The following is a 12,025-nucleotide window of genomic DNA, read 5'->3' as shown; positions in this document are numbered from 1 at the left end:
CCTATCCTTTTGTATTGTAGCTAGGGACTGTGGGTAGGTGACAACCAAGAAACACCTTCAGGAGTTGAATGCCACCTACAGTCAACTATTCACACTTCCCATACTACAGTAAGATCAATCCTTTTCTACACTGTGCTGCATCTAACACTGTTGATAGTCAATGTTTGCTGATATCAATTTCTATGTCAGTAAATACCATACCACTGTCGTTACAACGGAACTGAGTGCATACCTAGACTGTACATTTCAATTGTCTTGATCAAGATCGCAAAACGACGACTACCTATACCAGGCCTCTAGACCTAATCTAAATTACTAGGACGTTTGCATGCTTACCTCCATGACAGCTAGGGTTTCAACAAATACCTATCTAGGACTGGGCGTTTCAATAGAGGGTCTAAAATATGGCGCGTGATGTGTGTCATAATTCCGTCGTCTGGGCTGCGCTAACTCGTCGGCTGGGCTGAGATATCATGTTTCCACAACTAATTTGCATCTCAGTCCAGCCGAGGACACGCGTCAAGTGTGTCATAATTCCGTCGACTGGGCTGCGATATCATATTACGTGCACGTTCTCCTCCTAGCCCATGGACGTAGCACGCGTAAATTGTGTCAAATTTTCCTCGGCTGGGCTATCCTAACTTGTTGCACTCGTCGGCTGGGCTATCCTAGTATGTTCCACTTGTCATTTGATATCTCAGCCCAGCCGACGAGAAGCGCGTCAACTGTGTCAAACATACCGTCGGAAGTGAGATCGCCGTATGGTAACTGCCCTCAGAAACAGGGAATGGGTTCCAATGACGCATGCGCACGCGCACGATATAGCATTGCGCACGTTAGAGCATTGCACGATATAGCGTTGCGCAGACACTGCGTAGTGTAGGCTTTAGCAGGTCGATTGCAAGTGTAAGTGTCAGTCGATCTCTTGTTTTACATTTCATTTAGCGTGTAAAAATATTGTTGTCTGAAATCAGCAAAATCTTAATTAATTGTAAGTCTCAGTGTAGAAGCCTAGAATCATATTTGGACTTTGAGATACTTTTTCAAGGCAAATAAATACAATAAAATGTTCACTTTCAATCACGTACCTACCTTATTTTAATTTTTATAATTAGTTAATTAAACAGCTATAGTAAAGGGCGTAGTAAAGCAGAATTTGAAAACGCGATGATACAAGATAGACAGATCTATATAATTAATAATAATTAATAAAAGTAGAGCATAATTATAATATTGTCTTGAAGCTTCTGCATGCGCCTGGTAGCCCCATAGACTAGCAATTGAATGCAAAATAATTTCCTTTGTATAACTTCTGCTAATTACAATACGTTTGATTTTAATACATGTCAGAGAACATGGATATATAGAGCTAGATCATTCAAATTTGCTGTTAGCATTGTTGTCCATTGCCAAAGTTTGTTGAACTAGAGAAATAAATCACATGACAATTAATGTCAATCACCTGGTTTGTGTGTCTTAAGAATTATAGGCCATGCACACAGTATACATGCAGTGTACAATCATGACCTAGCTATAGTGATCATGAGCAAATCATGATCTAATCTAACTGTAATGAGCATGCAGCCAGCTACCTAAAGATATATTGCTAGTGCTCACCTCGCTTACGGCGTCAGACACGCAGCGTTCTAGTTCCTCTTTAGTCAGAGAACAACGTCGACTTATGCCTCTGTCTGTACAGAAACGGCGAACAGATCGTTCGCGAAGTCCCCGAAGTCCTGGAAACATCGTCTGTAATTCTTCACTGATGACAGCATGACTATTACCCTCTTCGACTCGCTTCCGAACAAAATCTTCGTCAACTTCGTCTATGGACATCGAGAGTGGAGAGAATGCACGACCTGCCGCAATATCGTGAGATGATAGATACCGGCTGGGGCTTCCCCGTCAGATGTTTAGAGGCGTGGTCTAGATGATCAACGCCAATGTCTTCTAGCTAGATAGTTGCTTGGAGTCTTTCCAAATCGACTAGACGTCAACTTTCCAGTGTAGGATAGACGTTGATCTCGTTGATTATAGATGCCCTAGATGCGTGCCTCCATTCAACGGGCTTCCCTCGCTCATCGCTGCAAGGAATGTCTCATGTCTGAGCGTGATGGTTGATGAGAGCCAGGTGCAAGTGCTTACCGACTTGTTGTGAGAGGTCGGTCGCGTGCCAGTTGAGGCTTTCTCATGCATCTCTTAATTGCATTACATTGCATGCGTGCCAGAGGCGTGGCTAAGCTAGACGCAACTTTCGTCTTTCAATAGAATTGAATATTGAAGTCACCGGCGACCGACCGCGCGGTGTCTTTATGCCGTTTATGAGATATCGCTCGCGCTAGCAGCTGCGGGTAACTTTCTATTTACATTTAGTACGAAGAAAGAAATTGCATCGGAGGCTATATTTTAATATTCATAATTTACGAAAATTGGACGGATGGAAAGATTGAATCTATTTGCAAAGTAAACGAATATTGAAATGACAATTGGTCTTCAATCAATTTCTGTTTTCAACGTAATGGAATATTGTAAAAGCAAGCAACGCCAGTCAATTTTTAATTTGACATTCAATTTTCAATTTGTTTCAAAAATTAAAAATGGAATGGACGAATTGGTCACGCAAATTCAAAATTTTATATTTAATTTTTAAATTAAATTGATTATTGAATTTAACATTGAAAATTGAACTAATGTGCTTGCAATTTCAATATTCTATTGCATTGAAAAAGGAAATTGGTTGAAAATTAAGTTTGTTTTCAATATTCATTTTAATCTGCAAATAATTATAGTCTGTCGATCAATCAATTTTTAATTTTTAATAGAATTAAATATTGAAATTGCAAGCAACTTGTAGGCAATTTTCAATTTCTAATTCAATATTCAATTGTTGCCGGAAATTGAAAATGGAATGGACGAAATGGTCACGCACCGTTTTGCTCTCCATTTGTAACATATGTTTCCCACCCACAAACAGAACAATGATCACGACCGTTACTTCATCACGTAAGGCGAAGATTGCCAGCCGGCCTAGCGTCGAGGCTCTCCAACTTGTAACATTTGGCTTGTTCCATCACTTGAAAACAACTACATTTTATAACATGCATTTAGAAACAATGCCTAATCTAGCTGCATTTGTAACATTCCCACATGTAGCTAATTTTGTTTTGGCTCTGGTACCTATGCCACGCCTAAAACCGCCCATAGTTACCACCTCAAAAGCTGCACCAACAATCAGCTGCACAAACAATCAGCTGCACAAAAAATATAATGATACTTTTACAAAAATACATCCTGAACAAATTCATGAGCACGAACATACAAATCAGTGCCATGACAATCCGAAAATTCTAGCGGGTTCACGTGCAATTGCAGAGCATTGAGATCAGCCTGACTCAGCTGTGAAATGGTTTCAGGAACAACCACTGTTTGGTCTTGGAGCCCATCAAGAGGCACAGGACCATTGCCATCTATGCCATATTGATCCAAGTCTTCAACCTATAACAAAATAGAGTTCTCCCAACATAAGGACAGAGAGTCTCATAAACGTGACCATGCATGCACACAACCTCTTGCAAGTCTTCCAACTCATCCAAAGAAGCACCTCTTAACATTCCTTCTATCCACAACTGCATGGACTTCTGTTTCCTGCAGTACTGATGGTGTGTCTGGAGTAGCCATTACAAAAAAGTCGTAGTGACCTATTTATTATAGAAGTGTATATGTAATGTAAACAGAATAAATCCGCCTCATTTGTAGGATCTAGTAGACTCATTATCTCCATATTGCGAAATAGAAAGTAGAATAGAAAAGTACAGCCTTCAAACAAGTCTCTCCAAAATCTTTCTACTCTCTGATTGTGGACACTTGAACCAGTTATCATACTTCCTCTTCCAGTGCCTCAACATTGCAGCATATAGAGAGAAACCTCTACATTTCACCACCTTTGTCTGATCTCACTCTTGAGGGCACACCATAACCTGCAACTGCTTCTATAAAACACTGTAAAACAGTGGATGCTCGATTGTTAGTTGAGCACTTGCAATACACGGGCAGTCTGCTAAATCCATCAATGTCTGCATGTATTACAAATCAATACCTATGAAGTGCATAAAACAATAAACAAGCACCACGGGGGGGGGGGGGATCACAAATGGTATAGATGTAAAATCTGTATGATGCATCTAAATAATTTACCTTATGACCTTGTCATTTCCGTCGATGTGCCAGAGAGCATTTGGTCCACAAACCCTATACACTCTTCTCGGTATAGATCTAGCCCACCTCTCAGCTACTCCTTCTGGATCAACACGTGCTACAGACAATCTCACTCTGTGTTGCTGAACACTGTAGCCCCTTGAGCGCAAGTGTCCCTGTACTAAGCGATAGCCAGCGTCAGGGAAATCACATTTCACTTCTGTGACTAGCCTGTCCAACTCTGCATCAGAAATTCGACTGAATCGCTGGCATACTTGTATGCCCCATTCTCGCAGTCTTCTTTGAATCGTGCTTCTAGACACGCCAAAAAGCTCTTTTATGGCATAGGCGGAGTCATTATATGATATCTCTCTTAACCACTGTGTCGGATAGGATTGTTGCAGTTCGAGTTAAATCAAGTATTGGAATTATGCTCATTGTTGCTGTTTACTTACCAGTTGATTATGTGACACTTTGTCTTCGAATGGTTACATCTCTGAGATTGGTTATCTGGAAAGTATTCTAGACATGAATGGCCATGATGAAGTGATCATTTTAGGTGACTTTAATGCTGATCTTCGTAGTCGGAACAGCCGTATGTCGAGACAGTTGGCTTCTTTTTATTTCTGATTGGGACTTGTTTACTGTTGGCTTGAATGATCCAGTGTTGTCAAGCAAAGCAAGTACATGGCACAGATCTGATTTGGGATGTCAGTTGTGGATTGACTATTTCCTTGTTTCCAGTAGAAGTCCCACAGCGAACGCTGGAAAAGTTGCTGCTTTTGTCCGTCGCCACAAGAGTAAGATCTAAATTTTATGCAATGAATCACTAGCTAAGCACTAGAGTAGGCTGTGTGTGTGTTTGCAGTCGAAATGAAGTGTCCTTCCTAGAGAAAAGGCGATTTGAACGACCACTCAGTTGCCATGGTAACAATGGCTGTCTTGGCCTAGAATCGGGCCAGATCCGTTTCCCAACTAAAATAGCACTTACCAGAATCAAACTTTCATTCTTTTTCCATTGAATATCAAAGCTCGAAAGGCCCGGTTGCGGATATTAGGACCTCCAAATTGAGTATTCGGGATATTGATTGGCGTAGGAGTGAGTAGGAGTGGCTGTAGGCCCGGTTTTTCGCAGTTTTCGAGTTTGTGTCACAGTATAATTGCCCAACCAGAAAGACAACCCGTTTGTCTGGAGAGACCTCGGGTGATTGACTTCAAATTCGAAGCACGTACTCTGCCTGGCCTTGATCTGAGACGATGCCTTCAGTCTGTCAGGCAGAAAAACGAGAAAAAACAACAGACAACTACTAGAACAGATTGTTCGTTGTACATGGCAATTCACAGCAGGTACCTTGTTGAATGCAGCGCGCATCTGTCAAAATGACAGAGTACTTCTAGAGATAGAAAGTGCAGATTTACACGCGAAAGACATCATGTACCATCCATCGTGTTACAAGAACTAAACGTCTCCACGATATCTTGAAATTTTAGTCAAGAAAGAGGTAGAGAAAGAGGAAGAGGAAGAGCGAAATGCTAGTGGTCTTATTCCACATGAACGAGCTTTCCAAGGAGGTAGAAGAAAAAGTAATACATGATACGTCCTCAGTCACCTCTCAATCAGACCTATGCTCGTCTATCGCGGTTATTTGCATGACGAGGGAGTAGCAGTAGAAAGCGATCAAGCTGACAAATTGAAAGTTCGACTGCTTAAGCACTTCCGGTCTCAACTGTGTTTCCATCAACCGCAAAAGCGAAACGAGTCTCAATATGTCTTCAGTAGTGCAGTGCCGCCCGGCTCACTTGTTAAGCATTGCTTGCAGCTACAAGCTGCAGCAGAACGCTCATCATCTGCTGAGGATATGTCAATGATTGACATTGTAGATGAGATAGTCACCACTAATAGAGAAGACGCTAGTGAAGCATCAACTATATTCGCAGCTGCTGTGATTTTGCGGAGAGAACTGCTTTCTCTAAAAACCAAATGCCCTTTCCACCACATCCCTCAAATCCACGTAGATCTGCCACTGGCCTTGAAGCGTATCACCAGCACCACACGGGTTGTAACAATCTTAACTCTATTCGGTCACGGAATCTCCGAGTCACAGCTCAGCGAATACGAGAGTGCAATGGCGTTGAGACAAACACAATAGCAAGAAGCATACGTAGCAACTGTTCCTTCAAACGTAGTTTAGATTTTGTGGTAGACGATACCCTACCATTAGCATCAAGAGCTGTGAACGAAGCCAACGAGCAAAGCAAGGGATAGTAAAAATTCGAGTGGCCAATCGACCTCAAAAGTGCCCTACACAATAGAAAATATTTATCTGCGGACTGTAATAAGTCAGATCTGTCAAGAGTTTCTTGTCAAGGAATGGGTTAGGCCAGAATACGCTCGAAAACTTCACAATCGTTTCTTCTTTGTGACTCACGGCACTACCTGTACTCTTCTAACCAGTAGTGATGGAATTGCAGTTACAACTGCTGAAGTTCCAGACCTAGAGTGTTCTCACGAGGGAGCAGACACTCATTTGCTACTTCATGCAGCGCATGCAGCTGCGAACGGGTATACGAGTGTAGTGATCAGATCACCTGACACTGACGTTGCAATCTTGGCATGTACCCTGAGCTCTGGTATCGCTACTCGCATTCGTTTCCAAACGGGATCTAAAACACGCTTGCGATACATCGACATTCAAACAATTAGAAGTCATCAAGGTAAAACGGTGTGCAATGCACTTCTTGGACTACACGCTTTAACCGGCTGTGATAGCACTAGTGCATTCAAAAGGCGAGGAAAGAAAGCTGGATTGCAAATTATGCAATCAGAGTCCAAGTTCTGTGTTGCCCTTGCACGCCTCGGTCGTCTATTCAGTGTCCCTGATGATTTGTTTCAGCTATGCGAAGCTTTTGTGCGTCAATTGTACGGATCAAAGTGAGAAGATGCTAACAAATGTCGGTACAAGTTGTCCTCTGTCAAGAGCGCACAGCCGAAAGCCTTCCGCCAATGCAAGATGCTTTGCGTAAGCATGTGCAGAGAGCTAATCAGGACGGAGTTCGGTGACGGGCCCTTCAAGCTAAACCAGACATACCCTCTCCATGTGATCACGGGTTGGGAACTTGCTGATGGTAAACTATCAATACAAGGGATGACGCAAAAGCCAGCAGCAGATAATCTGCTTGTTCTAATCAATTGGCATTGTCAAACTGGATGTGGTTCAGCTCGTTGTTCGTGTGTACGTGAAGATATGCAAGGTACTGATGCTTGTAGCTGTGCAGACTGCGAAAACCAATATACTTCACGCACGCTTGAAACGGACAGTGAAGGAAGTGATCATGAAGACACGTATTTCTAATAGTCAAGTCACTCGGCTAGCTGTCTAGAATGTACCGGTCATATGTTGAGTCAAGGGCGTTGGTATTTACTATTCTAAAAATTATTATAGTTGACTTTTAGAGCTCGTCATCCATTTGTTTAGTGTCAAACTACTAATTAGTTTATATACTAAACAGAATGGGTGAGATAGACACCACAAGAACGATACTTCTACTGAAGAAGTCACCAGTTAACATGACAACGCCACGTTATTCTAGAAATCCTACTTTGGACACCTCCGCAGTCCTAATATTGATACAGTTTGTCTGCTCTACATCTACAGAACAGGTCCCGATCATAAAATTTAGACCGTACTCTTGCAGCGACGAACTTTTCGAAAGCTGATTTTGGCTGTGGGACTATAGTCTGAGCAATACAATTGTCGAGTTTGAAATAAGAGAAAATGGTGGATATCTGTATGATCACTGGCCAATTGTCTTGTCTACTGATGTTAGTTTTGACCACAAACATGCAACAGAAGAAGTTTATTTGCCTTTGATCAAACGTTTGTGGTGGAGAACAGGCGCGGATTCAGGAGTTTTGAAGGGGGGTTTGCAAATTTTGATAGACCACGCCTTCTTCAGTCAACGCATTTGTATTGCTAGAGGTGCAAATGACTCAGGCTTCTTACAGCTTAGCTAAAGTAAATGGCAACAACTATGGCAACATATCTCTAGCAATGTGTCATGCTAAATACTACCTAAATCATCAAAACTGTTTAACAGAATCTAACTGCATCATGCCTATACTACTGCTAAATAAACGTTAAGTAAACTACGGTGCAGTTACGTCTCTTTCAAATAAAGACTGTATGAACAATCTCCGTGGATGATTTCGTACAAAATTCGTCTGCTAGTACCCAGTCTTTGTAATGTATGGCGATAACTGATACGTGTGCAAGACGCTCCTCTGCAATGGTAGACCTTGTAGTGTTTGAGGTCAGTTAATGTCATTAAGTGAGGACACGCCCTTGCGGCTACTACTATCTATTACTTAGGTTTCTAGCCCTGCCACTTGTATTCAGTTCTGTTCTAGCCTTGGTACAGTACAGTACGGAAAGCTACTCGTACGTAGCACGTTGTCTACTCGGTCCTCAGACTACACATTTCACATTGGCGACGAGGTGAACTATGGCTACGAACAGGGACTCAGAGCGCCGACCTATCGAAACTCTCGATATCACAGGCCCCGCACACATTGTTGCAGAACGATGGCGGAAGTGGAAGAGGAGCTTCCAATATTACATAGAAGGTCAAGGCATCACCGATCACTCTCGTCAACGCAGTCTCCTGTTACACTACGCAGGTACAGCTGTGCAGGACATACACGAGAGCCTCACAGAAGCCGCAGTTGCAGACGATAATACGGCATTTTCTCGTACTGTGGATGCCCTTGACACATATTTCCAGTGCGCGCCCAACACGCCCTACGAGCGCCATACCTTTCGTCAGATGAGACAGAACGATGATGAGTCAGTAGACCAGTTTGCGTCCCGTCTCCGCATGCAGGCAAAACACTGCAATTTTCAAGATGAAGACGACCAACTTCGAGATCAGCTGATCGAACACATCCGTGATGCTCGACTCCGCCGCAAATTACTTGAAACTGTCGATATACAACTGCGAGACGTCTTGAAGACAGCACGTGTTTGGGAGTCAGTTGACCAACAAGCAAGAGGAATGCAGCACGCTCTCACACCTGCCGCCGTAACCAATGCCAGTGGAAAAAAGCCAGACGACATTGCAGCTGTCCGATACCGCAGACAATTGCCAAAAGGTCAAGCAAAAACCCACAGCGACGCCCCAGCATGCACACATTGTGGTCGATCAGGACACTATGCACGCTCTGAAGCTTGTCCAGCACGTGGGAAGACTTGTAACAAGTGTCACAAGCGCAACCACTTTGCGTCACAGTGCCGCAGTCAAGGAGTTTCCGCGTCATCTTCGGGCTCACCGCAACGTTGCGGTACCAACCACGCCTCCGACCGCAGACAGAAACACAGACCACCTGCTCGCCGCAGTGACCGCGCTCATCAAGTCACCGCATCTTCCCAACCGGATTCTGGAGAAGATGAGGATGAGTCATTCGCCTTTACGATTGGTGATTACGACGGCCAAATGTCAAAGCAGCTGTCAACTTCAACACCAACAACCATGATTAGTTTGAACGGCGTTACCACACAAGCACTAATCGACTCTGGAGCTTCTTGCAATATTATGGGTGACGATCTCTTTCACAAACTCTGTTCACAAGGCCTGAACGTAACGCTACGAGTAACGAGCAAGACGCTGTACGCTTACGCCTCACGTCAACCACTTGACGTCGTTGGTCAGTTCACGGCCAACGCTACGATACACGGAAGAACAACGCCCACCGAATTTGTGGTAATTCGGTCGAAGGGGCAGCTTCTCCTCGGCAGGAAATCAGCTCAACAGTTTGGAGTACTGCGGTTGAAACCTGAGCGACCGCACACCGCACACACGGTCAACACGTCGGGTGATCAGTTCCGGGTCGACATCGAACAGCGATACCCGCAGCTCTTTCACGGTGTCGGCAAGTTGGATGGCTACCAAGCGCATATTCACATTGATCCGCAGGTCAGACCAGTCGCACAAAAGCCACGACGGATTCCTTTCGCACTTAGAAAGCCTGTTTCGGACAGATTGGAAGAACTCCTTACGAAGGACATTATCGAGAAAGTCGACGGTCCTACGTCATGGGTTAGTCCAGTTGTCGTCGCGCCGAAGGCGTCCGGAGAAATACGCCTATGTGTTGACATGCGCCGTGCGAACGAGGCAATTATCCGTGAACGTTACCCAATTCCAACGGTTGATGAAATTCTACAAGCACTGAACGGCAGCACTGTCTTTTCAAAGCTTGATCTTCGATGGGGATTTCACCAGGTCGAGCTTGACGAGGCGTCACGTGATATCACTACATTCGCTGTCAACGACGGTCTCTACCGCTACAAACGCATGATGTTTGGCATCACATCGGCGCCAGAGAAGTACCAACACATTGTCAGCCAACTTTTGACCGATTGTCCGGGTGCACTGAATATTGCGGACGATCTCATTGTCTACGGGCCAGACCAAGGGACACATGACGCTAACCTGTTCCGAGTACTCGATCGCCTTCGAGAATGTGGTCTCACCCTCAACCTACAGAAGTGTTGGTTTCGCAGAACTAAAGTCGAGTTTTATGGCCTACAGCTGTCAGGACAGGGAGTAGAGCCATCCAAGGACAAAATTCAGGCAATCATCGATGCACCACGCCCAAGTACCGCAGCAGAACTACGCAGCTTTCTTGGGATCGTGGGATTCAGCGCTCGATTCCTACCCGACCTCTCCACGACTGCAGAGCCTCTACGCCGAATCACACACAGAAACAATTCTTTCACGTGGACCGACGAGCAAGAGCGAGCTTTCACGAAACTAAAGAAACAGCTTGCTAAAGCCACCGCACTCGCGTACTTCGACCACACTGCACGTACACAGGTCATCGCAGACGCCAGCCCTGTTGGTCTCGGAGCAGTTCTCGTACAACAACAACCTAACGGTTCGTCTCGTGCAATCTGCTATGCCAGCCGCACGCTCACCAGTGTCGAACGCCGCTACAGTCAGACGGAGAAGGAAGCTTTAGGTCTTGTTTGGGCTTGTGAACGTTTTCACCAGTACCTGTACGGCACAACTTTTGACCTTGTCACCGATCACAAACCTCTCCAAGTGATATACTCTCAATCGTCAAAGCCATCTGCACGCATCGAACGATGGGTTCTTCGACTCCAGGCGTACACTTTCAAAGTAAAGTACGTCACCGGACCAAACAACATTGCTGACGCCTTGTCACGTTTACCGACCACCAGGATCGACGACGCAGTGGACACAGGTGATACTGAAGAGTCAGTCCACATAGTTACGCAGTGTACCGCTCCGTGTGCTATAGCAATAAAGGACATTGAAACCGCTTCAGCTAGTGATGATGAGCTACAGACCATCCGCCGATGCATAAGCACCAACGACTGGACACATCTCCCTCACAAGTTCATGCCGGTTCGCCACGAACTTACAGCTATCGGTCAAGTCGTTCTTCGCGGTACCAGGATAGTACCTCCTTCATGCTACCGTGACCGCATCCTGGAGTTAGCTCATGAAGGCCATCAAGGAATAGTAAAGACGAAGGAACGCCTCCGCACTAAAGTATGGTGGCCTGGTATCGACCGACAAGCGGAAATGACGTGTAAAACTTGTATTAGTTGTCAAGCCGTCAGTCAGCCGCTTCCTCCAGCTCCAGTCAAATCAACGGCACTACCACAAGGACCGTGGGAAGACCTAGCCACAGATTTGCTGGGACCTCTACCGACAGGAGAAACGCTACTCGTCACCGTAGACTACTACAGCCGCTACTTCGAGGTTGACATTCTACGGTCTACTACCGCGCAGTCCGTCATCAACCGTC

General features: G+C 44.8%; 1 protein-coding gene across 3 annotated transcripts; it reads right to left on the bottom strand.

Moving 5' to 3' along the window:
• Window positions 1-3,237: 3,237 nt before the first annotated feature.
• On the bottom strand, window positions 3,238-5,267 carry LOC134185982 (uncharacterized). 3 transcript variants are annotated; one of them, XM_062653882.1, is made up of 4 exons: window positions 3,746-5,233; window positions 3,567-3,665; window positions 3,320-3,495; window positions 3,238-3,251 (listed from the first exon to the last, which is right to left on the bottom strand). In XM_062653882.1, exons 1-4 carry the CDS (start codon window positions 3,878-3,880, stop codon window positions 3,248-3,250), a joined length of 414 nt encoding a protein of 137 aa, XP_062509866.1. In that variant the 5' UTR covers window positions 3,881-5,233; the 3' UTR covers window positions 3,238-3,247. The 3 variants fall into 3 exon arrangements, with proteins under 3 accessions (XP_062509866.1, XP_062509865.1, XP_062509864.1); XM_062653881.1 differs by lacking the exon at window positions 3,238-3,251 and having other exon boundaries at window positions 3,256-3,495; window positions 3,746-5,081; window positions 5,186-5,267; XM_062653880.1 differs by lacking the exon at window positions 3,238-3,251 and having other exon boundaries at window positions 3,256-3,495.
• Window positions 5,268-12,025: the final 6,758 nt, after the last annotated feature.

The sequence above is a fragment of the Corticium candelabrum genome, chromosome 10 (assembly GCF_963422355.1).
Source record: "Corticium candelabrum chromosome 10, ooCorCand1.1, whole genome shotgun sequence".
Taxonomy (NCBI): domain Eukaryota; kingdom Metazoa; phylum Porifera; class Homoscleromorpha; order Homosclerophorida; family Plakinidae; genus Corticium; species Corticium candelabrum.
This window is presented reverse-complemented; position numbering and strand designations above follow the sequence as displayed.

Excerpts from the sequence above, each read along its gene's own strand:
- LOC134185982 (XM_062653881.1), bottom strand. The coding sequence starts at position 3,880 with ATGATAACTGGTTCAAGTGTCCACAATCAGAGAGTAGAAAGATTTTGG. Across the intron at positions 3,666-3,745 it reads TACTAGATCCTACAAATGAG|ACACACCATCAGTACTGCAG; the intron begins GCGGATTTATTC and ends TGGCTACTCCAG. Across the intron at positions 3,496-3,566 it reads AGTTGGAAGACTTGCAAGAG|GTTGAAGACTTGGATCAATA; the intron begins GTTGTGTGCATG and ends ATTTTGTTATAG.